Source organism: Stenella coeruleoalba (assembly GCF_951394435.1).
Source record: "Stenella coeruleoalba genome assembly, chromosome: 16".
NCBI lineage: Eukaryota > Metazoa > Chordata > Mammalia > Artiodactyla > Delphinidae > Stenella > Stenella coeruleoalba.
Window position 1 is genome coordinate 57859651 of NC_137162.1, and position 27193 is coordinate 57886843.

The 27193-nt window shown below is 47.3% G+C and overlaps 1 protein-coding gene across 1 annotated transcript; it reads left to right on the forward strand.

Annotated features, from left to right (window-relative positions):
• Positions 1 to 2000: 2000 nt before the first annotated feature.
• Positions 2001 to 26210, forward strand: DUSP29 (dual specificity phosphatase 29; the record flags this gene model as incomplete). Its single annotated transcript, XM_079900591.1, has 3 exons — positions 2001 to 2966; positions 16764 to 16984; positions 25981 to 26210. Exons 1-3 carry the CDS (start codon positions 2725 to 2727, stop codon positions 26208 to 26210), a joined length of 693 nt encoding a protein of 230 aa, XP_079756717.1. The 5' UTR covers positions 2001 to 2724.
• Positions 26211 to 27193: the final 983 nt, after the last annotated feature.

Here is a 27193-nt window from a genome sequence, read left to right on the forward strand (position 1 = left end):
CATATTGAGCACCCTTCCTACCCTTCTCTTGACTCAACAGCTCCTTGACTCTTTTTTTTCTTTTTTTTTTGGCTGCGTTGGGTCTTAGTTGTGGCACGCAGGATCTTCATTGAGGTATGCGGGCTCTTGGTTAAGGCGCGTGGGCTTCTCTCTAGGTGTGTCTCGCAGGCTCCAGGGCACGTGGGCTCTGTAGTTTGCGGCACGCGGGCTCTCTAGTTGAGGTGCACGAGCTTGGTAGTCATGGCGTGTGGGCTTAGTTGCCCCGCGGTATGTGGGATCTTAGTTCCCTGACCAGGGATTGAACCTGCGTCCCCCGCATTGAAAGGCAGATTCTTTACCACTGGACCACCAGGGTTATCCCAGCTCCTTGACTCTTGAACCACATTCTTGGGCAATTATTATCAAACTTTAGTGAGCAACAGACTCACTTGGGAGCTTGTTAAAATACAGACTCCTAGGCCCCACTCTGGCCTAGGGTGCAACCCAGGAGTCTGTATTTTTAGCAAGTGCCAGATGATTCTGTGGGAGGTGGTCTTTAGATCATGCTTTGGCAGACTCCAAAGAAGGGTGGCCTCTGTAGCCCATGGCCCCCCCACACCTCAACTCAGGATTCTGCAGGAGAAAGTCACAGATCCAGGCTTCCCCCCAAACACTGCTAGCCAGTGATTCTTTAATTCATCTCCTGTGAACTTGGGAGAATCAAATTTCCCAGAGCGGTGGTTTCAGCATTTTCCTGTTCTTTTTTTAAAAATTTAATGGACAATTTCAAACACAAAGAGGAACAGTATGACCTTGCAGCCATCATCCTTGGCAAATCCTGCCTCATCATACCTCCACCTATACCCTTCTCTCCGACACAATATATTATTGTATTTTCCAATAGTATTATTTTTGAAGCAAATCCCAGACATTATATCATTTCATCTGTGAACATTTTACTACGTATTTCCAAAAGATAAGGCCCTGAGGTATAATTTAACTGTCTTCTGAATCTCCTGCAAATTGGTTGCTAGATCTAGACTCTGAGGACTCTGTTCAAAGATCCAGGTCTTCCTTTGGCGAGGCTCCTTTCGTGGTAGCGGTGATGTGTTCCTCCATCAGAAGGCCCATAACGTCTGACGTCTCTTATGCTGCCAGCAGTCAGTGCTCAGTGCCTACATCCATTAGCTCATCGGGTGTTGTAAAATGGTGCTTCCTTCCTTCTTTATTGAAGTTCTTCTATAAAAGAAAATTTCCTCATCTATCCAGTAGTACAGTTTGCATCCAAAAGGAATGACAAATGCTAGATTCCTTCCTTTCACTGGCCTGTCTTCATAATGAGCTGACTCTCTAGCATCTTCCAAAAGTGAATAATTGTTTTCAGTATCATTATGATTTAAATGTTTGATGTGTTTCTACTAACTGCAGTTATTTTTATTATTCATGCTCAAATTGTCCCATTTTTGATAAGTGGGAGCCTCTTCAAGATGTGTTCTGGGTCTTTTCGATAGGATCCTAATGGTCTTTGAAGCTACTGGGGCTTTATTACATTCTTCAAGTCCCTGGCCTGCCCCTCCCCACCCTGCATCCTCCACCCCAACCCCTACCCTCTGGGCAATTTTTTTTTTTCTCTCAGAAGACTTAGACCATGTGTTATAAGCATCCTCAATTTACAGTTTTCCTCATCTCCAAAATGGAGATAATCATGGTGCCTGTTTCTTAGGGTTGTTAAGAAGATTAAATGAGTTAATAATTGCAAAGCACTTGGAGCAGTGCCTAGCACACAGTAAGTGCTACATATTTGTTACATAAATGAGTAACGTTCCCTCCCCATCACTCACCTGCACTCACATTTCTCAGTCACTCCACCCTTTCCCCCTTCCCTCCAGTCTCCCAGCAGGACGAGTATAACCTCCCTTCCCAGGCTGCCTGAGTGTATCCGTCACTCAGCTCACAGAACACATGGTGCCCAATTCCTCAATGAATTCATTTCTTCGGGGACAATGGAAACTCTTCACCCATATTCCACCCGCAGAGCCTGACAAGCTCTGCAAATACACGTTCCAATCTGCAGACACAGCTTTCTAGCTCGGAATGTCTCTTCCAAACCCCTGGTAAGCTAGCACAACTGCCAGCCTCCTAGTGTGAGAGCAGCCAGCGTTGACTTCAACTTCCTAACAAGTTGACAAACCCTCACACAGCCAAGTTTCCTTCCACCCCAAGACTTCCGAAGCCCCGGAATGTGTGTGGCTGCCCAGACCACACAGGCTCTGGATTTCCAGGTGTGCCCTTTCCACTGGACGACAGCTCTCTGCAGACGCTGAATACCACAGGCCTGGAATGGCAGGGACCTCCTGGGCCTTCTTATTCAGGTTCTAAATGGCCTGAGCCAGCAGACTCCGGTCACATAAAGGAAAGAACAGGCACCAAAAAAGGGGTTAAATCTAAAAGAAAGGTGGCAGAGGACAGGCAGCCTGCAGGGATTTCTTAGACCTGAAGCCTGTTTGTGTCTCCAGCAAATGCCCACTTCAGAGGGTGCCCAGCATGCTTGCTTTGCAGGAGAATGGAATCTTGGGGAAGTGCTGTTTAACTGCTATCATGGCCTTCCCTATTGACCTCTGTGGCCTGGGAAGAGGAAGCAGGAGCATAACAGGCTGGGGAAATGCCAGCTTATATACCCTCCTCTTTTTTGTAAAGCCCATTCCCTACCTCTGTCCCTGCTAACCGCAATCCTGACCCTCTTTCATGACCAGCTGCAGAAAGGAAAGAAAATCCCTTGGCTCCAAAATGACATCCAGAGAACCGAAGACAAGCCTCAAGAATGCTTACCCGTCTGCCAAGAAGCTGCTGCCAAAGGTGGAGGAGGAGGGGGAGGCTGAGGATTACTGTACCCCCGGAGCCTTTGAGCTGGAGCGTCTCTTCTGGAAGGGCAGTCCCCAGTACACGCATGTCAACGAGGTCTGGCCCAAGCTCTACATCGGCGACGAGTAAGTGGCGAGGCCCAGCCTCACCTTTGGTAGCCAGCCCTCCCCAGTGCACAGCCCTCGCCACCTTCCTGCCATGAGCTCTTGCTTTTTAGGTTGGTTCTGAGAGAACTCTATTAGCTAGGGCTGGGTTTATTTTCCTATCACAGAAAACTCAGAAAACGGGCTTGGGCTTCCCTGGTGGCGCAGTGGTTGAGAGTCCGATGCAGGGGACGCGGGTTCGTGCTCGGTCCGGGAAGATCCCACATGACGCGGAGAGGCTGGGCCCGTCGGCCATGGCCGCTGAGCCTGCGCATCCGGAGCCTGAGCTCCGCAACGGGAGAGGCCACAGCGGTGAGAGGCCCGCATACCGCCAAAAAAAAAAAAAAAAAGGGGGGGCTTAAGCAAGATAGAGATTGGTTTCTCTCTCACATAAAAGAAGTGCAGAGGAAGGCGAGCTGGGGCTGGCATAGTGACTCCAGGGTCACCAGGGGCTCAGGCTCCCAGGCTCGGCCTCCACCATCCCCAGGGTGTGGTTTCTTCCTCCAGGGTTGCTTCAAGGTCTGACACTGCTAACAGGGACCCTGCCATCAACTGTAGGATCCAGACCACCGGAAGGCTGAAGGCAAGGAAGAGGAAAAGGACATCTTCCCGAAGGGAAGTCCCACCCAAGACTTCCCCTGCCCTTAGCTGCAAGGGAAGCTGGGAAATGTAGTCTTTTATTTTAGATGGGTATAAAACCAGCAAGAATAAAGTCAGTTCTCAGGTGGGTGGCATAAGAGCACATCACCATATGTGTCAGGAAGCACGGTAGACCTAGCAAAGTTGAGGTCACTGTCCCCTCTAGATTTTTATAGTCACCATTCCCCACTCTTCAAACAATTAGGAAGTGCCTACTGTAAATAATAATAATAATTGTACTTATTCTTTATTGAATACTATGTGCCAGGCACTGTGCTAAGCATCTTGCATGCATGACCTCACTTTATTTTCACTACAGCCCAATGAGAGGTCATCTAATTACTCCCATTTTAAAGACAAGGAAACTGAGGCACAGAGCAGTTAAGTAACTGGCCCAAGGTCCACAGCTCAGTAAATGGCTGAGAGCTGGGATTCAAATGCCGTTTGGCCTAACCCAGAAGCTTTCATCCTGACCAGCACTCCTGCTCCTCCCGCCATCCCCCAGGATTCCAGCTCATGGCTCATCTCTCTGAGATGGTGCAGGACCACTGCATGTGTGATTTTTAATAAACACCTTGCTGCTTAAAAACCTAGAGATAACTGTCTAGTCATGGGAAATCAGGGGCAGAACTCCTTTTCTTTTTTTTTCTTAATATTTTTAAATGGAAAAAGTTACAAAAATTATATGCCCTTTTACACTAAATTAAACTAAATAGAGGGTTATAAAAAACTGCATAATCTCCCTTTGTCCTCTCTTAACTCTGTCCTGAGCAACCAGCATTAAGCTCACTTTATGTATGTTATTGCAAACATAAGGAAATATATGCATACATTTAAAGGATTTTTGTGTGTGTGTGTGTGTGTGTGGTACGCAGGCCTCTCACTGTTGTGGCCTCTCCCGTTGCGGAGCACAGGCTCCGGACGCGCAGGCTCAGCGGCCATGGCTCACGGGCTCAGCCGCTCCGCGGCATGTGGGATCTTCCCGGACTGGGGCACGAACCCGTGTCCCCTGCATCGGCAGGTGGACTCTCAACCACTGCGCCACCAGGGAAGCCCAAGATTTTTATTTCTTTTACATAATTTTTAGCAGAAAAAAGGAATTATACTCTTCTGTACTTTCAATATTCCTTAGTATAGCTGTACCATAATTTATCCAATCATTTCTCAGTTATGAACATTGGAGAATGTGGGTTCCCCTAAATAGGGACTCTATTGTTTACTTTTTAAAAAACAATAGCTTTATTGAGATATAACTTGCATTCCATAAAATTCACCCTTTTAGAGTGTACAATTCAGTGGTTTTATTATATTTACAGAGCTGTACAACCACCAGCTAATTTCAAAGCATTTCCATCACCTCAAAAGGAAACCCTGAACCCGTTAAGTAATCACTCTCAATTCCCCATATTCCCCCAGCCTTAGGCAGCCAACAATCTGCTGTTTCTATGTATTTACCTATCCTGGACATTTCATATAAATGGAATAATAATAAATGGCCAATTGTGACTGGCTTCTTACACTTAGCATACTGTTTTCAAGGTTCATCCATGCTGTAGTGTGTATCAGTGTTTTATTCTTCTTTATTGCCAAATAATCTCTGTACTATTTTTGCAACTTTTCTGTAAGTCTAAAATTAGTTCAAAATAAAAAAGGCATGCATACACTTTGACCTCAAATATCGCTTTCAGAAATGTGACTTACAGAAATAAGAGTACCAATACACAAGGAAATATGTACAATGTTTATCATTATTTGAAGTAGCAAAAAAGGGGGGGAAATCTGAATCTCTTATCTTTTAATAATAAAATATTACATAAACGTAGTAACTATATTGTTTTCCTATTTTAAAAGTAATGTAAACTCATTGTATAAATATAGACCTCTTAGCTTCCCTATTTGTAACAGGTTAACAAGAGAACCTTCCTCATAGGATTGTATGGATTGAGATAATATATGTCAAATATTAGTGCAGTGCTTAGTACAGAGTAAGCACTGAAAAAGTTTAGCTATAATAATAAAATAGTGATTAATGTAAGGAAGAAAACTTTTAAATATCTCAAAACAATCACCCAAGTCCATCACGCCAAGCCTACTAAGACTGCAGTACATTTCCTCCTACACTTTCTACATGATACATTTGGTTTTAAATTCTTTTTATATAGTTGTGACAATATTGATTATTCATTTTATCTTGTCTCTTTTCCACATAGCGTCATTCATAAACTTTTCCCTTACTATATACTTCTCATATATTTCATTATAATAGTGACTATAATTATATATGTATTATATCAAATGGATAGAAGATCATTTATTTAACCACCTTCCCTACTATTGGACATATCGGTCACTTTCACGTTCTCACTTTTATAAATAATGCTGCAGTGGACATCTTTACTCATAAACTTATTTTTATATTTAGGATTATTTCCTGAGATCTGACCCTACAAATGGTATAAATAGGGGAAGGAGGATTAAGATTTAAAGACTTACACTGTCTCTGTGTCTTTCTCTGTGCTGTTCCCTTTGCCTAAAATGCCCTTCCCTTCACCTCATCTCCGTGTCCAGATTCTATGCATTCTTCAAAGTCCACTCAAATCACTTCTGCCATGAAGTTAGCTTTCCCAATCCCCATGGTGAGAAGTAAGTTTTTTCTCTCTGTATATTACATACTACATTTACCTTCCCTACAGCTTATAATAGTAACAATAGCCAAATTATATTGGATTCTTACCATGTGCCGTGCCCTGTGCTAGGCATCATTGAACCCCCCTAACAACTCTATGAAGGAGGTACCATTATCTCTCCCATTTAACAAATGAGCAAACCAAGGCTCATGGAGTTCATCCATTTAGTCAGTCAGTATTTACTGGGCACCTTGCTAGGAGCTTTGGGGGATACAAAGAGGAAACTGAGGTTCAGAGAAATTAAGTGACCAGCCCAAGGGTACACCACCAGGCAGTGGCAGGATATATTCTCAAACCAGGATCAAGAAAATGTGGTCAGTCAGATAAAGAAGCTGTTTTCCAGTTGAGGAGAAGAGATGTGTAGACATGTAACAGGGAATAGAAAGAGAAATAGGTAGTGGGTTGGAAGGAGCATGGGGTTGAGTCTTGGCTCTGCCATTTACCAGTGTGTGATTTTGGACAAGTTATTTTACCTCTCTTCCTCTTCTATGGCAACAGTAACAAGGCTTATCTCACAGGTGAAGATTAAATGAATTAAAACAAGTGAAGTGCTAGAGTAGTAGCTGCCACATAGTAAATGCTCAGTAAGTGCTTGGTATTATGGAGCTGAGAAAGCATCATAGGAGTGGTGAGTTCTAAGCTTGGCTTTGGAAGATGGATAGGATTTCAACAGAATTCTAGGCAGAGGGAACAGGGTGAGAAAGGCATGGAGGTGCGAACAAACAGGGCGATTCATCTGGAACATTGGGGATGAATGCAGTAGAGAATGTGCTTCCAGAGGGTCTGAGATTAAGCCAAGATTTACTACTGTGTGATCAGCTTAGACTTAGCTATGCTGTGATGACGGGTATCCCCAACATCTTGTTGGCCTACCAGAACAGTGGTTTACTTCTCCCTCATGTGACATGTCCATGGTCTCTCCACTCGACTCCAGGACTCAGGACTCAGCCCCTCTCTGGGATATTGTCAGGCTCCCGGCAGAGGGAAAAGAGAGACATGGCAAACCACAGACTGACTTGGAAGTGACACAAGACACTGATGCCCACATTTCACTGGCCAAAGCAAGTCCATGCCAAAGCCTCATGACAATGGGGCAGGAAAGTGTAACACACCCCTCCGGATGGGCAGCAAACATTCCAAAGGGTAACACACAAGGTACCACAGCCACAGTCGTCTCCAGGTGCAGAGGCTTTGGGTAGGTCCTTTCACCTTTCTGGGCCTCAAAAGATGGTTAGTGAGAGGATTCAAAGAAATAATGGAATGTGAAAGCATTTTGTAAATTATGAAGTAGCAGACAAATGCAAATGTTGTTATTATTGCTACTTAGTGAGAAAGAAACCTGGGAAGGTAGGTCAGGGCCAAGGGACTTTATTCAGGAAGCCACTGAGTGTCTGAGCAGGATACAAATGGCCTAGTGTAATAGAGTGACAGACAATAGGGTTTGACGCAATAAGATATGCTTACTTCCTTGACATCTGACCATAAGTTTGCTTCCTTCAAGCAAGGGAATGTCACTGCCCTTTTGATTCAATCCAGCTCTGCCTAACTGAGCCCCCAAACAAACACACACGCACAGTCTAGGCAGGCTCCACAGTCAGCGTGTGTGACCTGCGTGCACAGCCCAGGAGAGGACCAAGGTCAGCACCCACCTGACCTTGTCCCCATCTCTGCTCAGGGTCCCTCCTTGACACCCACTTAACAAGGTTAATGAGACTCACAGATGCTTACTGAGAAAGAAGTTAATTCCACCGTCAACGCAACCACACCAAGGTTACAGCCTGGCTGAAAGCAGGCACAGCTGCCCGTGTCTCTCCGTCTCTTTGTAGGTATTGCCAGAGCAGTGAAATGCTCATAGCTGGCTCCTCATGCACGAAGCCTCAGTTTTAATTTGATATTTGCACTTAGGTTGAGTGTTTCCGTTCCCTAAAAGCGCCTAAGATCCTTAAAAGCCAAGGATCTGAAAGTTAAGGTGGTTAGGATCCAGGAGTGAGAATGGGCGTCCTGAGGCAGCTAGAGCCACCGGCTGCTCCTGAAGTCTAGACCAACGATGCCTGGGACCTGCTGGGCACCAGACTGACCCCCAAGAAGCAGCTCACTCTTTCCCCACTCCTCTCTCCTCAAGCACAGAATGGCTGGGCATCTGCTCTGGAGCCACAACGTCTGGGTCAAAGTACTGGTTCCCACGTGGCCTTGGGCAAGTCACTCAAGCTTTCGGAGCTTCAATTTCTTCACCTAGAAGATGTGGATTCAATGGGTTAATACATCTGATTCTCAGCACAGTTCCTGGCACACCCACTGTGTGTGAACTATTAGAGATCAGGCAGCTTCTGGAAATCCAACTCACAGTGTGAGACGGAGGTAAAGAACAGTCACTACACTTTGCCACTCAGCGTCCCTCTGCTAAGGGCAGCCTTGGGACAGAAAACACCCCTGGTCAAATTTCTCCCAGGAGATGCTATCATGAACCCAAGTCCAGGTTGGAAGGAAGGAAGTCCCTCTGAATGGGCCTTCTCCAGCCTACTCCCTCCATGGATGCTGTCCCGGCCTTCCAGGGACCCGGGTGCCCTAAGGCCTGAAGGGGCAGTACCACGTCAAAGCCTTACATGCTTGTGGGTTTCAGAACGTCTAAAGCATTTTCTCAATCTCAGCTTATTCCAAGGGGATCACCAAATGGGATGCCTGGTGACTCTAAGTGTCTGTTGCTTACCAGCCTGAGGAGAGCAGAGGTGTTCCCCCCATCCTCCCACCCACTCCACCATCACCACAGCCTGGCGAGAAGAGGCCACCGACAGAGGGATGTGGCTGGTGTGAAATGTGCTGGGTCAGCGGCGGGGGTCAGTGCAGGCCAGGCAGCTACCTTTTGGTGGCCTCGTGGGGAAGTCTTCCTCGCTCAAGGGCTCAAAGCACAGCCACCCTCTCCCACCCGTTTCCTACAACTTGGTAGGGGGTCTGAATCTGCAAGTGGGAACGTTGGGGACAGTGTGGAGTAGAGCGAAAGCCCTCCAGCAGGATTCGGGGCAGAGAGTTCAAGCCTCCAGTGTGGGCGGCCATTCCGTGTGGCCTTTGGCAAAACATCTTATTGTTCTGGGACTCAGTTTCTTTATTTGTAAAATAAAGGGATGATTTCCAACATCCCTTCCAGCTCTAAAGTAAAATTCTTTAAGAAATGTCTTATTAAATAAATTAGGCTTTATTAGGTTCAAGCACGTACTTGTTTTACTACTTTTAAGTCATACAAATTAGATTCAAATTAGGTTAACCAAGGGTTGCCCTCCAGAGAGCCAGGGACCGGCATTGATGATGAGATAAGAATAATTCATCACCTCTTATCAATCAGCAGTCCCTAAATGGGTGCTTCAGAAGTGCTTGAGGATGCTTGAAAGCACTAAATTTCTGTAATTTAAATATTCTCACTTTAATCTCATTCACATCTTCCATTTTCTGAGCAAATTCTTTTTTCTTTCTGTCTTGCTTCTCCCCAGTAGTCAGCAGGAGGGGAAATATCCTGGCTACCATCAAAGAGATTGTAAAGTCCCAGGCAGGACAGGCTCCCCATAGTAAGGCTTGGTTGCAACAGGATAATTGAGAAATCTCTCTTCCCTCTCACGATAGAGGCAGCCCTATAAGCCAACACCAAGGCTCTGCGAAGCTGCTCTGCCTCTGCCTGAATGGTGGGAGCCCTATTTTTATTATAACTACAGTCGCCCTCAAGGTCTGGCTTTTGGGGTCATTGACAGCCAGCAGCCCCTCCCTATAAAGCCTGACTCTTCAAATGCCTGGGCCAGCTCCACCCAGCCTGAGCTCACTTGCCAGGGGCCTCTCCAGCTCACCCTTTCTGCTTTTCTGCTCCCAACCAGACTGACAGCCTCTGAAGCCAGTGGCAGCTCTGGGGCTGGCCTGTAGTCGAAGAGGCTGGAGAGTGAGATGAAGGCAAATCAATGGCTGAAACGGTGCTCAGCTCAAGAGAGGACCTCTCACTGGTGCACCTGGACAGCTGCAATCTCTCCCCCCAAAAAAGAAAGAACTAATTCAGCCTTGAGGCACCAAGTAGAGCTAAAACTTGACCTGCTTGTCCAGGGTGGGCAGCAAAAACACAGCCAAGGTTGACAATTTAACATGCTGAATGTCACCTGAAAGAACTAGAAAACCTGGACTCTGAGCCTCCAGGTACCGAAGGCGACTAAGGTACAACTGGGCACCAGTCGTGGGCAAGGTGCCCAGGGTGAGACGCGGTGGCCCTGGCCTGGCTGGGCCTTCTCATGCTGGGTGACAGCTTTTCACCCAGCGATGTCAACCATTTCCTTTCGTGGTTAGCCAAATGCCTAGTCTAGTGATTAATACAACACCATTTCTTGAAACCAGGCTTCCCATGCATTGTCTTTCCCCTCTTAGCCTCCATCCTTGGAGGTCTAGAGTCTAGTGGGGTGGGGAAGATGATGAAGAGATTTCTAAGGAGTTAAAAACACTGAGACCACCTTATGTCTTTGCAACAGTCTCTCCTGAGAACTAAGGATAGAACATCAATAAAAATCATGGTATAGATTTACCCACTAAGTGAATATACGTTATGTTCATTACTGAAAATTTACAAAGCACAGACAAAAAGAATATTAAAATTCCCTATAATTCTGTTACCCAGAGATAACCACTGATAACATTTTGTCGTGCATCTTCCTATTGTTTGCCCCCCACCCTGGAATTTATCTTTTAACCTTTTAAAGAAACTTGAATATTGCATCACTCAACTTTACAAGAATCTTGTAAGGAAAGTACTGCCAATGTAATTGGTTCTATTTAACAAATAAAGAAAACTGAGGGTCCCAGAGGGTCATTGTTTTGGTTCATGCAGCAGTTTAAGCTTACAAACTACACCTGTGAGCCCTGTGTTTTCTGCAGAGCCTCACAGCCAAACAGCTTCATCATCAGCAAGTAACAAGAACACGCAAAAAACCAGACAGCTAGTGAATTTTGCCTTCATATCAGGTGAATTGAGGGAGATCAAAAGCTAGAAATGTGCCTGCTGTTTTAAAATTCACTTGCAAGGAGTAGGTGTGGTCAAGACTCCAGAGAAGGAGAAGGTCACCATCAGGGTCATGCCCACGAACTGATGTGCCACCACAAGTGTCACACGCATCAGAATAAATAAGGTGCCAGATAACAGGATGTGGGCCATGGACGAACAGGAGTCCATGATTAGGTGCAGGAACTCAGTGGGTCCTCACAGACGTGAGGGTACGGAGAACTGCCCAAGCTTTAGTGGACTTTCGTCAATGCCCAGTGCAGAATCCTGGCAACATGGAAGCAGCTGGTTCCCCACTGCAAGACAGCTGGTGGATGGCTTGTACAGATGCGTACTTGCATGTCCCTCCTCCTCTCTGTGACAGCACACATCTGTGGGAAATAGACTTCCGGGCAGGGGCTGAGGTATGTAGGCTAGGAATCAGGAGGGCCCCCAAGAGGTCCGAAAAAGTGGAATGCCAAGAGCTCTGCCCAGGGAGACTGCTCTTACTTGCCACTCCTCAACGCTGGTTAAAGCAAGTTTCCTGGAGGAACTCTGAGGGGCTGAAAGGAGGCTGGTCCAGGCCGGAGAAGGGGGAAGGGAGGGAAGCTCTCTGAGGAAGAAAGTCCCTTTCTCGGCCCTCCAACACAGATTCAGAATCCAGAGCGAGGCCAGAGGTTCACAGGCAGGAAGAAGAGCTAAAGAGATCTGGGTCAGAAACAGGGATGTGACAACGTTCTGCAAAAGTAAAACCGTACAAGTCCAACAAATGTGGGAGAAAATGTTCAGCCTCATTGCTAAAATTAATGAAAATGAGATTTTTTTGGTCTATGAAATTAGAAATGAACAAAAATCGGAACGTTAATTTGAGCAAACTTTCTGGAAGACAATTTAGTAACAAGTATCAACTGTGTTTAAAATGCTCATATCTGTTGACCAGCAATTCCACTTCAAAAAAATCTCTCCTAAGGACACAGAGATGTGCCCAAAGAAACACAGCAAGTTGTTTGTTTACAGTGTTTCTCATTGTAACACCCATCACTCTGTCTCCAGGAGAGAGACAGACGAGAGAGACAGACGAGAGAGAGAGAACACAAATGTCCAAAGCTAGGGGCTTGGTGAGATAAAATTGAGATTTACCTATGGAATGGAATAGTATGCAGCTATTGAAGGCTGTATGTTGACCTAACAAGATGTTTACAGGGACTTCCCTGGTTGCGCAGTGGTTAAGAATCCACCTGCCAATGCAGGGGTCATGGGTTTGAGCCCTGGTCCGGGAAGATCTCACATACTGTGGAGCAACTAAGCCTGTGCACCACAGCTACTGAGCCTGAGCTCTAGAGCCCGCGAGCCACAACTACTGAGCTTGTGTGCCACAACTACTGAAGCCCGTGCGCCTAGAGCCCGTGCTCTGCAACAAAAAGAAGTCTCTGCTCACCGCAACTAGAGAAAGCCCGCGCGCACAACGAAGACCCAACGCAGCCAAAAATAAATAAATAAAATAAACTTTAAAAAATGCTTCCAAAAAAAGAGTTTACAATATATCACCATGCAAAGTTTTGGAAACTGTATATATAGTATTGTATATAGTATTGTAACCCCCACCCCAACCTTTATATAAAATATACAAATCTATTCATGGAAAAACAACTGGAAGATCTTTTTTTTTTTTTTAACATCTTTATTGGAGTATAATTGCTTTACAATGGTGTGTTAGTTTCTGCTTACAACTGGAAGATCTTATATCAAAAGGCAAATAGTCTTTATCTCTAGGGAGTAGAAATACAGGTGTTTCGTGTGTGTGTGGGAGGGAATATGTTTTCCACATTCTGCATAGAACATGTGTTATTTTTGTAATTAAATGACATATTTTAATTCTTTAATATCTTTATTGGAGTGTAATTGCTTTACATTGTTGTGTTAGTTTCTGCTGTATCACAAAGTGAATCAGCTATGTGTATACTTATATCCCCATATCCCCTCCCTCTTGCGTCTCCCTCCCACCCTCCCTATCCCACCCCTCTAGGTGGTCACAAAGCACCGATCTGATCTCCCTGTGCTATGTGGCTGCTTCCCACTAGCTAACTATTTTACATTTGGTAGTGTATATATGTCCATGCCACTCTCTCACATCGTCCCAGCTTACCCTCTCCCGCCCCCATGTCCTCAATAGATTACTTACACCCAAGATTTTTCTTAAACAACCAGAAACTGATGTTTAGGCTCCTGAATCACCTAAATCCTTGAAGTAATTTCTTAACCCTGTTTTTCTTCTAAGCTTTTCTCCTTCAGCAGAGGCACATTTCTTAGTCTTTCCCACATATCTGAGCAGGTGGCCCTGAAAGTTAAGAAAATTAAACAACGCAGCACCAGGCAGCACCCTTCGACCCTACCCCACTCCCAGTGATAGATGAGCTAGGTGTCTGGGCCAACTGGGGATCTGCCTCCCAAACAGCCACTGTCTACTGAGAGTCACTCTGTGTATTTGCAAATCCCCATCCTGCCGTGGATACCACCCAGAGCCCTCAACTGGACTCTAAGTAAGCCAAGCTGGGGGAAATCTCCCGAGGGGTGTGTGAGGACGCCACCTCCCCTTCCGGGCCCAGGTAGCCACAGAGCCCGAAAACCTGCAATGGGCTTCAGGATACCCACCAGGTCTAATCCTCCGCATGAGCCCCTTTCTCTCCCTCAGACACAGTCAAAACCAGCTCTGGTGGGGCGGCGCGGTGAATGTAGAGGTGTCATGCAATGAGTCTTGTTGCATATCTACCCTGATCCTTGACCCCCAAAGCAGCAAAGTGCAAACTGTTACTGCCAGTTGATTATGTTGAAACCCAGCTGCAGAACCCAGCGAGACCAGTCTTTATGGTGGGTAGGAACTTCCTGTCAAGGACAGTTAATTTTAATTTTTCCACTGAGCTCAACCTCAAAGTAAGGTTGATTGCTACTCAGCAAGATGGACTGCATTAGTGGAGGCTTTAATTGAGCGCAGATCTATGTCCCCAAAGCATAATGTTTGTTGTATACATACTTTGGGATGAGGAGAAAAATGAAAAACAGACCTTTCTGAGGAAAAATTGAAAGCAGAATGGGTTTCGTAGTCAGGATGGCAGCCCTAAAAGCCAGCTGCAGGGCTTGGTGGAACTCCCCATCTCCCCACGCCTCAGTTCCCATGGGCTGTTTGCACATGTTTCTAAAAGCTCAAGGCCTGTGTTCAGGTCTTCCAAACACTGGACTCCACTGTGGTTCCTCTCATGACCAATAAAAAGCCCCAGGAAAGCAGCGATACCCAAGGGGCCCTTGGCCGAGGGACCATGGCTTGTGTTTCTACTGCATGGAGCCTCCCCGCTCAGGGTGTGGATCCACATTGGCATCCAATATGCTCACTTCTGTCCACGTCCTTTTACCAGTGGCCTTGAGATGAGTCCTCAGCTGGAGCGCATTGCCACTTTTAGCCTCCTACTGTTACAGTTCCAGACCCTTGTCACCTCTTCCCTGAGCTGTAGAACTGGGCTTTGTGCTGTTGAGGGAGACGTCATCTCGAAGCTCAGATGGGATCACCCTCCTCAAACACCATCCAAAGCTCTTCCTGACGCCCAAATGCAGATCCTGACATCCAAGCACGCCATGGTCAAATCCCACACTCCCTCTCCAGACCTTTCTCATCTCTCCTCTCATATGCTATGCTCTGGCCAAACCAGTCCCCTCCTCCCTGCCCCCATTCCCCATCCATCAGCAAGTCTGCTGTGACTTACTCCAGCCACCTTCCTCTCTTGGCTGTATAACCGCGACAGCCTCCAACAGAGCTCCCGCTTCTATTTTATGTTCCTCTCCAACCCATCTCCATGCATCAGCCAGACTGATCTTTAAAAAAGCAAACAATGCTCAGCCCTTCCTTAAACTCCTCTGTGGCACGTGGCACACCACATTACTCAGAGCAAAATCCAAACTCTTCCCTATGGTCTACAGGGCCCACCGTGAACCAGCCCCCTTTTCAGCTTCCCCTTGTACCACTACCACCCTTGCTATCACAGCCACACTAGTCTCCCTTCTGTTCTTAGCATCTGCTGTTGCCTCTGCCTGGAGGAAACACTTTCCCTCCAAATCTTCCCCTGCCTAGGCCCTTATCACCCCTCAGTCTTAGCTTAAATGCCACCTCCCCACAGGGGCCTTCCCTGACTACCTTACCAAAAACAGGACCACGGTCACTCTACACAGCTCTTACTGCTATCTGAAATTATTTATCCACTTATTTGCTTTCCCCATCAGAATCTAAGCTTCCCAAGGGACCTTGACTAACCTGCTTATTGCTGCATCATCAGTACCCAGGACAGTGCTCGGCACGCAATAGATTCTAAATCATTAAATTGGGGATAAATGATTGGTTACAGGAAATAATAAACATTTCCTGGAAGCCCTTCATTATCTCCAGCCTCCATCCCTTAGGTTGTGCTATTTCTTTGGCTTGGGCATGCCCTTGCCTCCCTCTTCCCCTCCATCACCAAGTGTTGACACTTGTAGTAAGGCAGGCTCAAAGCCCTCTCTCCAATAAAGTATCCCCTGGCCCTTCTAGGCCGAAATAACTCCTGCTTCCTTTGCCCCATGTTCCAAAGCCACCTACTTTAACATGACTTTTACTCTTTGTTCCTGGAAATTCTTGGCTTCAAGAACTTCCTAAAATCAATTCCAGTAACAGACTGCTCAAACAGCTCTCCTCTTCAGAACAGTGCTTTGCCCAAGTAGACAATGATTCACTTATCAAAGCAAAGGTTTTGCACAATCTCTTGAACATCAAGATTAAGAATTTTGCCAGATCCCAATCAAACCATCACACTGAATGACCCATCTTATTTTTTTTTTTCAAGTTTTTGTTTTTTTTGGGGGAGGGTACAACACACTGGCTTGTGGGATCTTAGTTCCTCTGCACAGGGATCGAACCAGTGGCCCCTGCAGTGGAAGGGTGGAGTCCTAACTACTGGACCGTCAGGGAATACCCTGAATGACCCATCTGAAACCATTCATTCGAGCCCCAACCTCCAAACACTGTCAACATCCAGAGGGTTCAGAGGAGGGGCCGGCTTTAAAGGGTCTCCCCGAGGCTCTATGAAGGTGGCCCTCTCCCTTACATTCAGCTTTGCCTGATGAACAGGTTATTCTGATGGCCTTAGAGGGGATCTGGCAGCTGACAGTCCACTCCCGCGGACCACTGGGGTCTCCAGCACCAAGCTCTTCTGTATTTGGTGAATGAAAGAATGAATGGACAAAAGAATAGGGCACAGTGGTCAAGGGGTCAGTAAGAGCAGGGCTTGGAGTAGGCAAGTCCTTCATTTCAACGGCTAGGCCTTATTTTGGAAGCCGGAATGGAGAGTGGAAACCCATGGGCTGCACCCGACTTTCCCCCAGATCCAGGCCAAGGCTCCGCGCAGCCGACCAGTCTCTTTCCCTCGCACCCAGGGCGACGGCGCTGGACCGCTACAGCCTGCAGAAGGCAGGCTTCACGCACGTGCTGAACGCGGCCCACGGCCGCTGGAACGTAGACACCGGGCCCGACTACTACCGCGACATGGCCATCGAGTACCACGGCGTCGAGGCCGATGACCTGCCCACCTTCGACCTCAGCGTCTTCTTCTACCCAGCGGCCGCTTTCATTGATGCTGCACTCCGCTACGATCACAGTAAGAGACATTCGGCCTGCGCACGGCCCCGCCCCCAGCCCTTGGCCACCTCAAGGCCCCGCCCCAGCCCGAGGCCCCACCCCCAGCCTGAGGCCCCGCCCCTCCGCCTGGTGGGAAGAGGCATCTGCACACTTTAAGTAAGCTCCCCTTGCAAATCCCGCCCTGCCAGGGTTGCTGGAAATGTCTGCTCCCCTGGAGGCTGTGAGCACCACTGAGCTTGCTGCTGCTGGGGTCTGGCCCTTGGTTGCCGCTATGGGAAATCAGAATCAGGAGGGCTCAGAGGAGAGGCCTTTGGCCTGAATCTGTCTTCCCTGAGGCACAGCAGCCATCTTTTGAACGCCAGGGGTGGTTGGGAGCCCTCAGCGGTGGGATGCTGCCAAGGTGCTAATTGTACCTGGGTCCAGACCAGACTAATAGCCAAGGGCCTCGATGCTCGAAAACCCTCAGGGAGCTGACTTGAGTGGGAATCTAGGGGAGACTCCAGATTCTCCTGCCAGCCAACCAAGTTCATACCTGCCTCCCTCATCCTCCCACCCTAGTCATATTCAGTCTAGTGAACCCTCCTGTAGAAAGCTGACAACCTATTCTTTCTAAGTGGCAAACTATATTTGAGAATCTGAGTTTTACACTTATGATATCCAAGTTTCCCAAAGTTAATTAACCGTCTTTTAAATCACAGTACTAGTCCTCGTAGCCAAAATGCAGTCTTAGCGGCCCTAATCCAGGTAAAGTCTACAAGGCTACTCTGGAGAGAAGGGCACAGTGTAGGTATGCATCTGGCTGAGCCAATATGCCGTGATTACTGCAGGATGTACCTCAGTGACATTCCACAGAGGCCAGAGGGACTTCAACTCCCTGATCTGTGCTCTGACTTCAGCCCCACGTGTCACACCCTTTTATGGGGCCATCACATAATTCAGGGTATACAGTTACTAAAGGCCTTTCTTACCACAAGTGGTTGGGATTACAAGACTCAGTGACTGACCAACGGGCCTGTTTCAGGAACTGCAACCTGCAGCTGGGCCTAGGCCACGTCTGCTGGACAGTCCCAGAGTTTGTCTTTATTTTGGCTCAGAAGGCTATGACAGAGGGAAGGAAAAAAAAAAAAAAAAAAACCCCACAGAGCTGAAGTTCTTGTCTTAGGGGCTACCTCATTTCAAAGTCATCCTTTTTATGAGTCTATTTATGGGCCATCTTTTGAGTTGGGCACATTCTGGGTTTCCAAGCAGGATCAAAAACGCAACTGGACTCTGACTCATCACCATAAGGTGAAATTCGCCTCACAGTATTTGAAGTTAACTGAAAACATATTTGACATGAAAAAACAAAAAGCTACCACCACACGATCCTTCCGATTCTGTTTAATGTGCTCAACTTGCCGTTACTATATCTTCAACCATCCCCTTAATGCAAGGGGCCTGGAAGGCTTTGGAGAAGACGAGGCTGCATTCAAATTCACGCTGCACAACAATGTGATTTCTAAGCCTTGATTTCTCCATCCGGTGATGAAAATATTTACCTTGAAAGGTTATAATGAGGATCAGCAGTAACCCACAAAAAGCACTTAGCCTAGAACCTGGTGCACAGCAGGCTGTCAGATGTGTTTGATAAAGAGAGGTCTCGCACCACGAAGCACATAACCACACCAGCACGTGCACATCATCATAATAAAGTTTCCAACCCCCAGAGGGGGTAAAAAAAAAAAATGAAAAAAAGACATTCCAACTTTGAACTACAGTGGTATGATACACGCAGAGGACAGCCTGCCGGGGTCCTGGCATGCCATTTTAGAGTCTGCCCCCACTGCCGGATTAGGAAAGAATGGGCTTTGGGGTCATATGTTTAGGCCTGGACAGATCTCAGAGCATCGATGTGGAGATGTCAGGCTGGCGTGGGTCGTGACGGGTAGACCGGGTGGTCGCAAGCACCTAGCCGAGAAACAGTCAAGAGGGAAAAGCACATCCACAGGTCAGAGGACATGCAGGGAGTGTGGGCCTCGCCCAGCTGGCTAGGGATGGGAAGCAGGACAGGACCCTGTTGCCAGTGGGAGGCCAGACTCCCTTCTCTGTGCCCTTTGTATTTGCATATCTAAAGAATTCCTCAAGCTGAGGGCTCAAACCCCAACCCTTCAGGACCAGGCAGAGGCCATAAATGGATGACGCTGGCTGCGTGTGGCCGCGGGGTGAGGGGAGAGGGTGATTGTGGCTGAGCTGAGAGCCCCATATCCCCTCCAAAGGGGACAGCTGCTACTCAGTCCCAACCAATGATTGTCTTGTGAGAATCAGTGCCAATGTGGTAGATCTGACTTTTCATGAAAAGTCTCCAATCTGGATTTTAACGTAAAATTGCTCAAATTTTAAGTGTTGGCAACAAATTGAAAATCTCTTAAAACGCGGCACAGCCCAGACAAAAGAAACCCAGTGGCCATCAGTTTGTAACCTGTGCCCTGAGTAGTCAGAGTAACAAAATAAAAAGCTCGTCAGCATTGTCAGAGACTCCATACATGGAGATGGCGTGTGCTCAGCATGTATGGCACAGGCAGTAGGCAGCCTGGACGGGTCTAGTCACTCCCTGGAAAACCACGGGACACTCCTGTAGCATTTTAGGAGCCAGACGCACTCGTATATTCCTTATTATCCTCTCGATGTAAGAGGTGTTGATGGACAGTCTGGCCAAAAGGCAAAGACATGTCCTTTTCCTCGCTCTGTCTTTCCTGTTCTTCCTTGGCTAGCTTCAGCTTAGTGTATAGCGTTTCCCACCACGGCTCCTCACAGCCAGTCTCGTTCCCTCTTTTTGAAAAGCATCCCTTGTGGTGCTGCAGAGCTGTACCTGTGGTCTGTAATCTGCCACATGGGGCCCACCCCTGTGTCTGCCCTACCCTGATCTGACCCTTCCGAAAGAACTCCCCAGGCAACCTCAGACACTCTTGAGAAATCTTAGAGATGATCTAGTCCAGTGTTCTGCCCTGAGAGCTGGGGAAACAGAGACCCAGAGAAGCCAGCTGATGTGCTGAGGGTCACAGAGTTAATCAGGGGCCAACGGGCATCGCTTCTGTCACTCAGGCCTCACGGAAGAGTCCTTTGTCCTTATTTTGAGCATCTGGTGACTTTGCTGTATAAGAGGTCACCCAATATCATGGAAGGTGAGACATTCCAGCTGGTTATAGGATCTAAAACAACTGAACTTGTCCTTCTTCATCAGAAAAAGAAGTACGGACAACATACTGCCTCGGGAGCCCCATTTGGATTGCCTTCACTGCTCCTGGCACAGCATCCTCAGAGCTGAGTTACTGTGGTTTTAATTTAATGAAATCTTCTAAGAAATCCCAGGGCGGATACCATGCGGCTCTAAAGATCAGATTGTAGTATCACCACTCTCCTTTTATTCTTTCTTTTACTTGAACAAACAGTCCACAGGCTGCTTTGGAAGCCATCTTATAATCTATTATGGATACGGTAGGTTTGAAGAAATAAATGAAGTCTGTGTTTGAGCAAGAGGCTGTTTCTCCGGCGCTTCTGAGCTTTAATCAGACCAGATTTTCAGGGTATTTTAAGGGTATCCTGACCCACTGCAGCACATACAAGCCTGCCCCCTGGCAGTTCTAAAACATGCCATGCATCCTTTTTCTGAGGACTTCCATGTGTGCAGAACTATTTTGGGAGAAGGAGGAACTCTGCTTTTGCAGGTTCCAAGGTAGTGAGTGGGAGACAAAGGGCAGCCCACACAAACCAAGGAAGTCAGGGGGGTGGTTGGTGATAACAGGCTTAGCCTATACGTCTGATTTGAGTGACAGAGGCCCACCTTCTGGTTGCCAGTGAAAACGTGCCATTAGGTAAACAGTAGAGGTTCTGGATTTGGCTTTTCTTCATAAGATTGTGGGAATTCACCTTTTGGTGAAGGCCAAAGGAGAAATATTTAATTGAAACCATCATTTTTCAAACATAAATTGTGGCCTATCAGTGGGTTATAAAATCAATTTCGTGGCTTTGACTAGGATTTCTTTAAAAAAAAAATTGAAAAGATTAGGAAAGAATAGAAGACCTCAGCGTACACTGCATGTAAAAAAAGCACAAATTGTTTGTGAAAGTCTTGTCTGATACACACGTACCTGTGAAGCCCCCTTAACATCTAAGTCCTCTGGCTTCAGTGGCCTGGGCTTGAATCATAGTCCTGCCACTTCCCAGCTGTGTGACTCAGACACACTGCTTCTCTGCCCTTTAGCTACCTCCTCGATAAAACAGGGATACTAATTTCTTCTACCTCATCAGGTTGTTCTGAGGACCGACTACAACGAACATATAAAGTGCTTGGACGATATGGGGTAGGCTGAACCCATGTACTTGTTAGCTGTGAATTTTATGATTGGCGGGGGGTGGGAGGCGGTTGTCACACAAAAAAGTGTGAAAGCCACTGACCTAGAAAATGCCAAGCCTGACAATGCTCCCTTCGGCTTCCTCTGGTATGGACCATGCTGTGAACAGGCTGAATGCAGCCTTCCTTGCATGTCTCCCGAACTCTCCTGAGAGCAGTTTCTCACCATCCAACGCTGGGCCCCAAAGGGTGGTGCTTAGCAGAGCCACACAGCAAAGAGGGAGCAGTGCCCTGAGAGTCTGGGGACGGGTCCTCTACCCTAGGAGGCCCACCAAGCTCACACGGCTGACAGCATTAGTGCTGCTGTCGTGAAAGCAAAGTTCAGCCGGGAGGACCTTCTGCTGGAGCGGAGGACCCCCATCCCCTTCCCCCTCTCTCTCCCCTCCCCCCTCCCACTTAACAGACTTCAGGCTCCCTAAAGACTTAATGAACTACAGCTTTCGTCTGTTTCAAGTCTTTAGTCACGACAGAAAGAATTACCCTTTTTGCCAGGGGAGGAAGAAACGCTTTAGTTATCAGCAGAGCTGGCAAGGGGCCAGGCAGCCTCTGGAACAGTCTGTGGGGATTAGAATGCCAGAGGTAGACGTTCCAGTCCAGGAGGACAGTCATGTCCATGAGCTGGGCCAGCCGCCCCCAAACCCCACCCAGCACTGAAGAAGCCGCCCTGCTTCTCGCCCTCTGGCCTTTCTGGCCCAGGTGCACGGGGGGAAAAGGCAGCCACACTCTTGCAGCTCAGCGATGGGGATTGGAGGCCTGCATGGTTAGCCTGTGGAGATGCGTGGAAACGAATCGTGATAAAATTAACAGTTCTTTATGGGCGCCTTCTGTGTCAGCACTGTGTGTGCGGAAAGGCCACCAGCAGGGTCCTTACCATAGGGCAGGGTGTGCAGGCCTCTCCAGCTGGGGTGGGTGGGGAAAGAGAGTCCTGGTGCCTGGTATCGGGCCCATCTGCACGGCTCATGCTGCCACGGTTGCTGACCATCACCGCTGTCCTGGGCTTGGTCCCATGAGGCAGGTGGGGAGTGGAGGTGAGAGGGACACGGGGAGCCACGTCCATTCAGAAGTGTTCTTTGCCAAGCTCATCTCCTGCTGGTGCTCCATAAACCCGGTGATGTCCGTGAGTGTCTCCTTGGTCATCCTTCCAGGCCTCAGGCATAAGAATCAGGAACAGGGACAGCACTGGGGTCACACAGCTCAAGGTGCCCCAGCCAGCTTGACCCCAGCAAAGGGATCCCAGAACCACAGGAGAGGGCCGCCACTGGGATGGCAGTGGTGGCAGTGCTGGGGACAGCCAGAGACGCTAATCTCATTACTTTTTCTGTCCCCAGAGCACAGCAGCAAGTAGCCACCACACAGTAGGGTCTCAATAACAAGTTGCTTTGAACTATTTCTGGAGATGGCACCATCTTTCTGGGTGACCTCTAGCAGTCATTTTGCCTCGACTCTTTCCCCATCTGTAAAGCAGGGATGCGGATGATGAAATCTTGATGGTTGTATTAAGGATGAAATGAGATAAAACATGTTGAGGTGCTTTGTGAGCTCGAGTGCCACCAAATGGAGGCCTCAAGGATGGAAAGCTGCTTCTCATGGTGATTTCTCATTCGGCCCAGCTGTTGCCATGATAGTGGCGGAAGGGAGCTTTTTTCTTGTGGAGGGCTTTCTCTAGTTGTGTAGTCGTGGCGAGCGGGAGCTACTCTTCGTTGTGGTGCATGGGCTTCTCACTGCGATGGCTTCTCTTGTTGCGGAGCACGGGCTCTAGGCGCACGGGCTTCAGTAGTTGTGGCTCACGGGCTCTAGAGCATGGGCTCAGTAGTTGTGGTGCACCGGCTTAGTTGCCCTGTGGTATGTGGGATCTTCCCAGCCAGGGCTCGAACCCATGTCTCCTGCACTGGCAGGGGGATTCTTAACCACTGGACCACCAGGGAAGTCCAGTGTGGAGATGCTTCTAGATCTTCCAGTTCTCAAACTTTATGGTCTCAGATCCCTTTCACACTCCTAAAAATTATTGAAGGCCTCAAAGAGCATTTATGTAGGGTAGATCTATCAATATCTACTCTATTAGAAATAAGAACTGAAAATTGTAAAAATATTTATTTAAAACTAATAAAGTTAACCCACTGCATATTAACATATTTTTATGAAAAAAATTATATTTTCCAAAATAAAGTATGGAGAAGCACGGCATTATTCTACATTTTTGCAAATCTCTTTGATGTTAGGCTTATGAGAATCCAGGTGGGTTTTTATATCTGCTTCTGCATTCAGTCTGTTGTGATATGGTGTTTTGGTGGAAGTATATGGAGAAGATCCAGCCTTACTCAGATATATAGCTGGAGAAGGAAGGGCTATGTTAACAGCCTTTTCAGAAAACTGTGGATATTCCTCTTTGATACTACACCAAAACTTGACAAGTGATAGCGTCTTAAAGGTGAGTTGTGATGTGGAATCTGAAACCATACCTATAAACTTCGTACTCTGTTACATGAAAATCCATTGGTCTCTCTTGCATTTTGAATGGATTTTTTACCCACACATGATTTTGTAATATCTCACATTGGTTATGTGGAAAATCTTGTTCACTAAGTTATGCAGATCTTCCAAATGTTGACACTTTCACTGTACATTGTCAGAAGACACATTTGTTAATATGACTGCCGATCTTAACAGAAAAATCTTAAGAGTATTGTGAAACTGTCAATCTCACAGTAGATACAAGTTTTCCAAAATTCTAATTTTTGCTTGAAAGCTTGCATTTTATCACTGGCAACGGACACTCTCAATTGTTTTCTTTGATGTGACAGGCTCACTTTGTTCACCTTCGAGAAAAAGTCTGCCAAATACCCGTTTGAATTACCATGGTTTTTCTGTCATTTACTCTTTTAAGTAAAAATGGTGTTTCATGAAACAGTGGCTAATTCAGCTTGCAACTCAATCTCCCATAAGCTTTTCCTTGAGATAACAATCGTACGTCGGTATGCAGCCAGAGTGCTTTATGTACACGTCCCATTTCATCACACAGAATATTAAGAAGTGTAACCAAGGGCTGAAATTCGATAAAATTAATTTTTACTGCTTCATCAAAGATATTCTTAAAGGAAATTGGCTTGTTTTTTCCCCAAGAGTGCTTGGTGGTGAATGCAACGATTACTACTACAGTTCAGTGTCCCTGCCATAATTCACGCTAAGGCACCAGCAGTTCTTCCCACCACTGCCTTTGTACCATCAGTGCAAATGTCAAAACAGTGGAAGAGACAAACATCGCCGCAGTACTATTTTGAAAATAATGTTAACTCCACAGATCTCCTCAGAGTACCTTGGGAACCCCCAGGGTCTTGGCTCATGCTTAGAGAACCGCTGATCTAGATGACAATTTGGTCACCTAAGCTGTAAGACTATTCATCCCCTGGTTATACCACATGACACAATAAAACTATTTTAATTTTTAAAAAATCTGACCGTGTGATTTTTACTGAATTGGCTTTGCTCACAGCTGATCTGAGGTTGCTGCCCCTTTTGACAGCTGAGGAAGTAGAGGCGCCACAGGCTGAGTGGCTTACCCCACACCCAGGTGGTTAGTAGCAGAACCGATCTCGAACCCAGGACTGCAAGAGAGAAGGCCAGGGCTCTGCAGGCTCCTGAGGCCACGTGAATGCTCACAGACTCCACGGCAAGCAGACTGCACCCTCTGTCTCGGCCCCTCAAAGGGCCCTTTGGGACTGTGGGTGCGCTCTCCTTATCCGAGGTCAAATGCAGCAGCACTGCAAATGGTGCAGAAAGCTGCACTCCTCCACACTCCACCTGCAGCCGTGGACGGGATGGAATGCATCCTGTTCAAAGTGGATTATGGTTCATCCATACAGAGGAACTCTGTGCAGCCACAAGAAAAAAATAACAAAGAGAGAACTCTTCAGAGACTGATATACAAAGGTCTCCAAGATATATTGTTAAATGGAAGAAGCAAGGGATAGAAAAGTTTGTAAAGCTTGCTACCTTTTGGGCAAGAAAAGAAGAGAAAAAATATGTTCTTGCTATGTATATGCACAGATAATTCTCCGTTAGAAGAAACTGGTAATACTTGTTGCTTTGGGGAACTGAGGAGGTGGGTGCGAGGGAGGCTTTTCAATGCCATCATTTTATACCTTTTGAAATCCGAACCCTAGTGGCTGCCCTATTCAAACTAAGTAAGCATTAAGTAAATAAATATTATGAATATATTATAAATATAATAAATTAAAAGTGAGCGTTAAAAAAAAGCTCATAAGGCTCTCCCTTGGAGGTGCTTTGGCAGGTGGGAAGCATCAGTTTCAATCCCGCCTCCTCCTCACCGAGGCAACAATTATAACATCTGTGACTTATTGAACCTTTAATATGCACCAAGCAGTGTACCAAGTTGCTTTGCACCAATTGCCTTCACACCGACCCTAATGAAGAGGATACTGACAGTATCCCCATTGTACAAATGGGGAAGCTGGGCCTCCCAGCCACTCAGTAACCTGCCCAGGGTCCTACAATAGTGGGAGAGTCAGGATCTGAGCTGGCCCTGCGAGAGCCTCACACCTATGCCCCACCCTCCAGGCCACCCTGCCCCTACAACGCAGGTGTTTCTTCTCCCCACTCCACTGCAGATAAGATCCTGGTTCACTGCGCCATGGGCCGCAGCCGGTCGGCGACTCTCGTCCTGGCCTACCTGATGATCCACAGGAACATGACCCTGGTGGACGCCATCCAACAAGTGGCCAAGAACCGCTGTGTCCTACCCAACCGGGGCTTTCTGAAGCAGCTCCGGGAACTGGACAAGCAACTGGTGCAGCAGAGGCGACAGGCCCGGCGCGGCGCGGACGGTGCGGAGCTGTAAGGCCCCCTCACGGGGTGAGCAGGATACTCGGGAATGAAGGGGCAAGGTTGAAAATAGCTCTGGCCTGTGACTTCCTTTGTCACAGAGAAGGGACGTGAAACCAAAGCTTGACTCCTTCCGAACAATCTTAAACTTCCCAGGGGCCGGTGAACAGAGCGGGTAATTCATAGCGGCCTCCGGTAGGAGGCCAGCACTTGGCTTCACAGCAAAATGGGGCAGACGGGCTTCCCAGAGGCACTGGCTACAAGTGAGCACGCATGCGCCGTTTTTCTGTTTTTTTTTTTTTTTTGTTGTTGTTGTTGTTGTTAAGACGGATGCGGAAAAGGATTTAAAGATGCGTAGACATTGTGCTGATTAAATATTTGGCTTTGTCTGAAAGTCACATTCTTTAAAAATAATTTAAAAATATAACTTTATTTTCTAACCACAGAAAAGTGCCTGCGAGAGCTGTTACAGGAGAGTTTGCACCGCTTGTTAGTCAGTCGGCTGTCTGGGGTAGGGGGTGGGCATGGGGAGGACGCGCATTTCCTTACCGGCGGCTCCTGCATCTTCCTTTCGATGGAATCCCCAGGCTCAGGTCACCATCCATAGATGCTGCTCTGTGGAAGAGGCAAAGAGCAATTCATCTGGTAGGGGTAGGGAGTGTCGGTCCCCTGCACAGAGGCCACCCGCTTTGGGCTCCCCTACCTTCCTCAGGGAGCCAGGGCTGTTCAGAATCTTAGCCAGAGGCGCCACTACCCAGAAAAATTCAACAAATTCTGGTAAATTTGAACAAGAGTTTGACTTTATAATTTTGGAAGGAGACAATCTTTGGGGGACCGGAACTTGGGGAAGCTTCTTTTGCTTTGATTCTAGTCAAAGCAACATGAGCTTGTTTTCAGTCCCCGAAGAAAGTATTTGCAAATGTGTTTGCCCTGGAATGAGAGAACCAGGCAGCCGGGTGAGCTCAGGTGTGGAGATGCCCCCGCCCCTGAGAGCTAAGC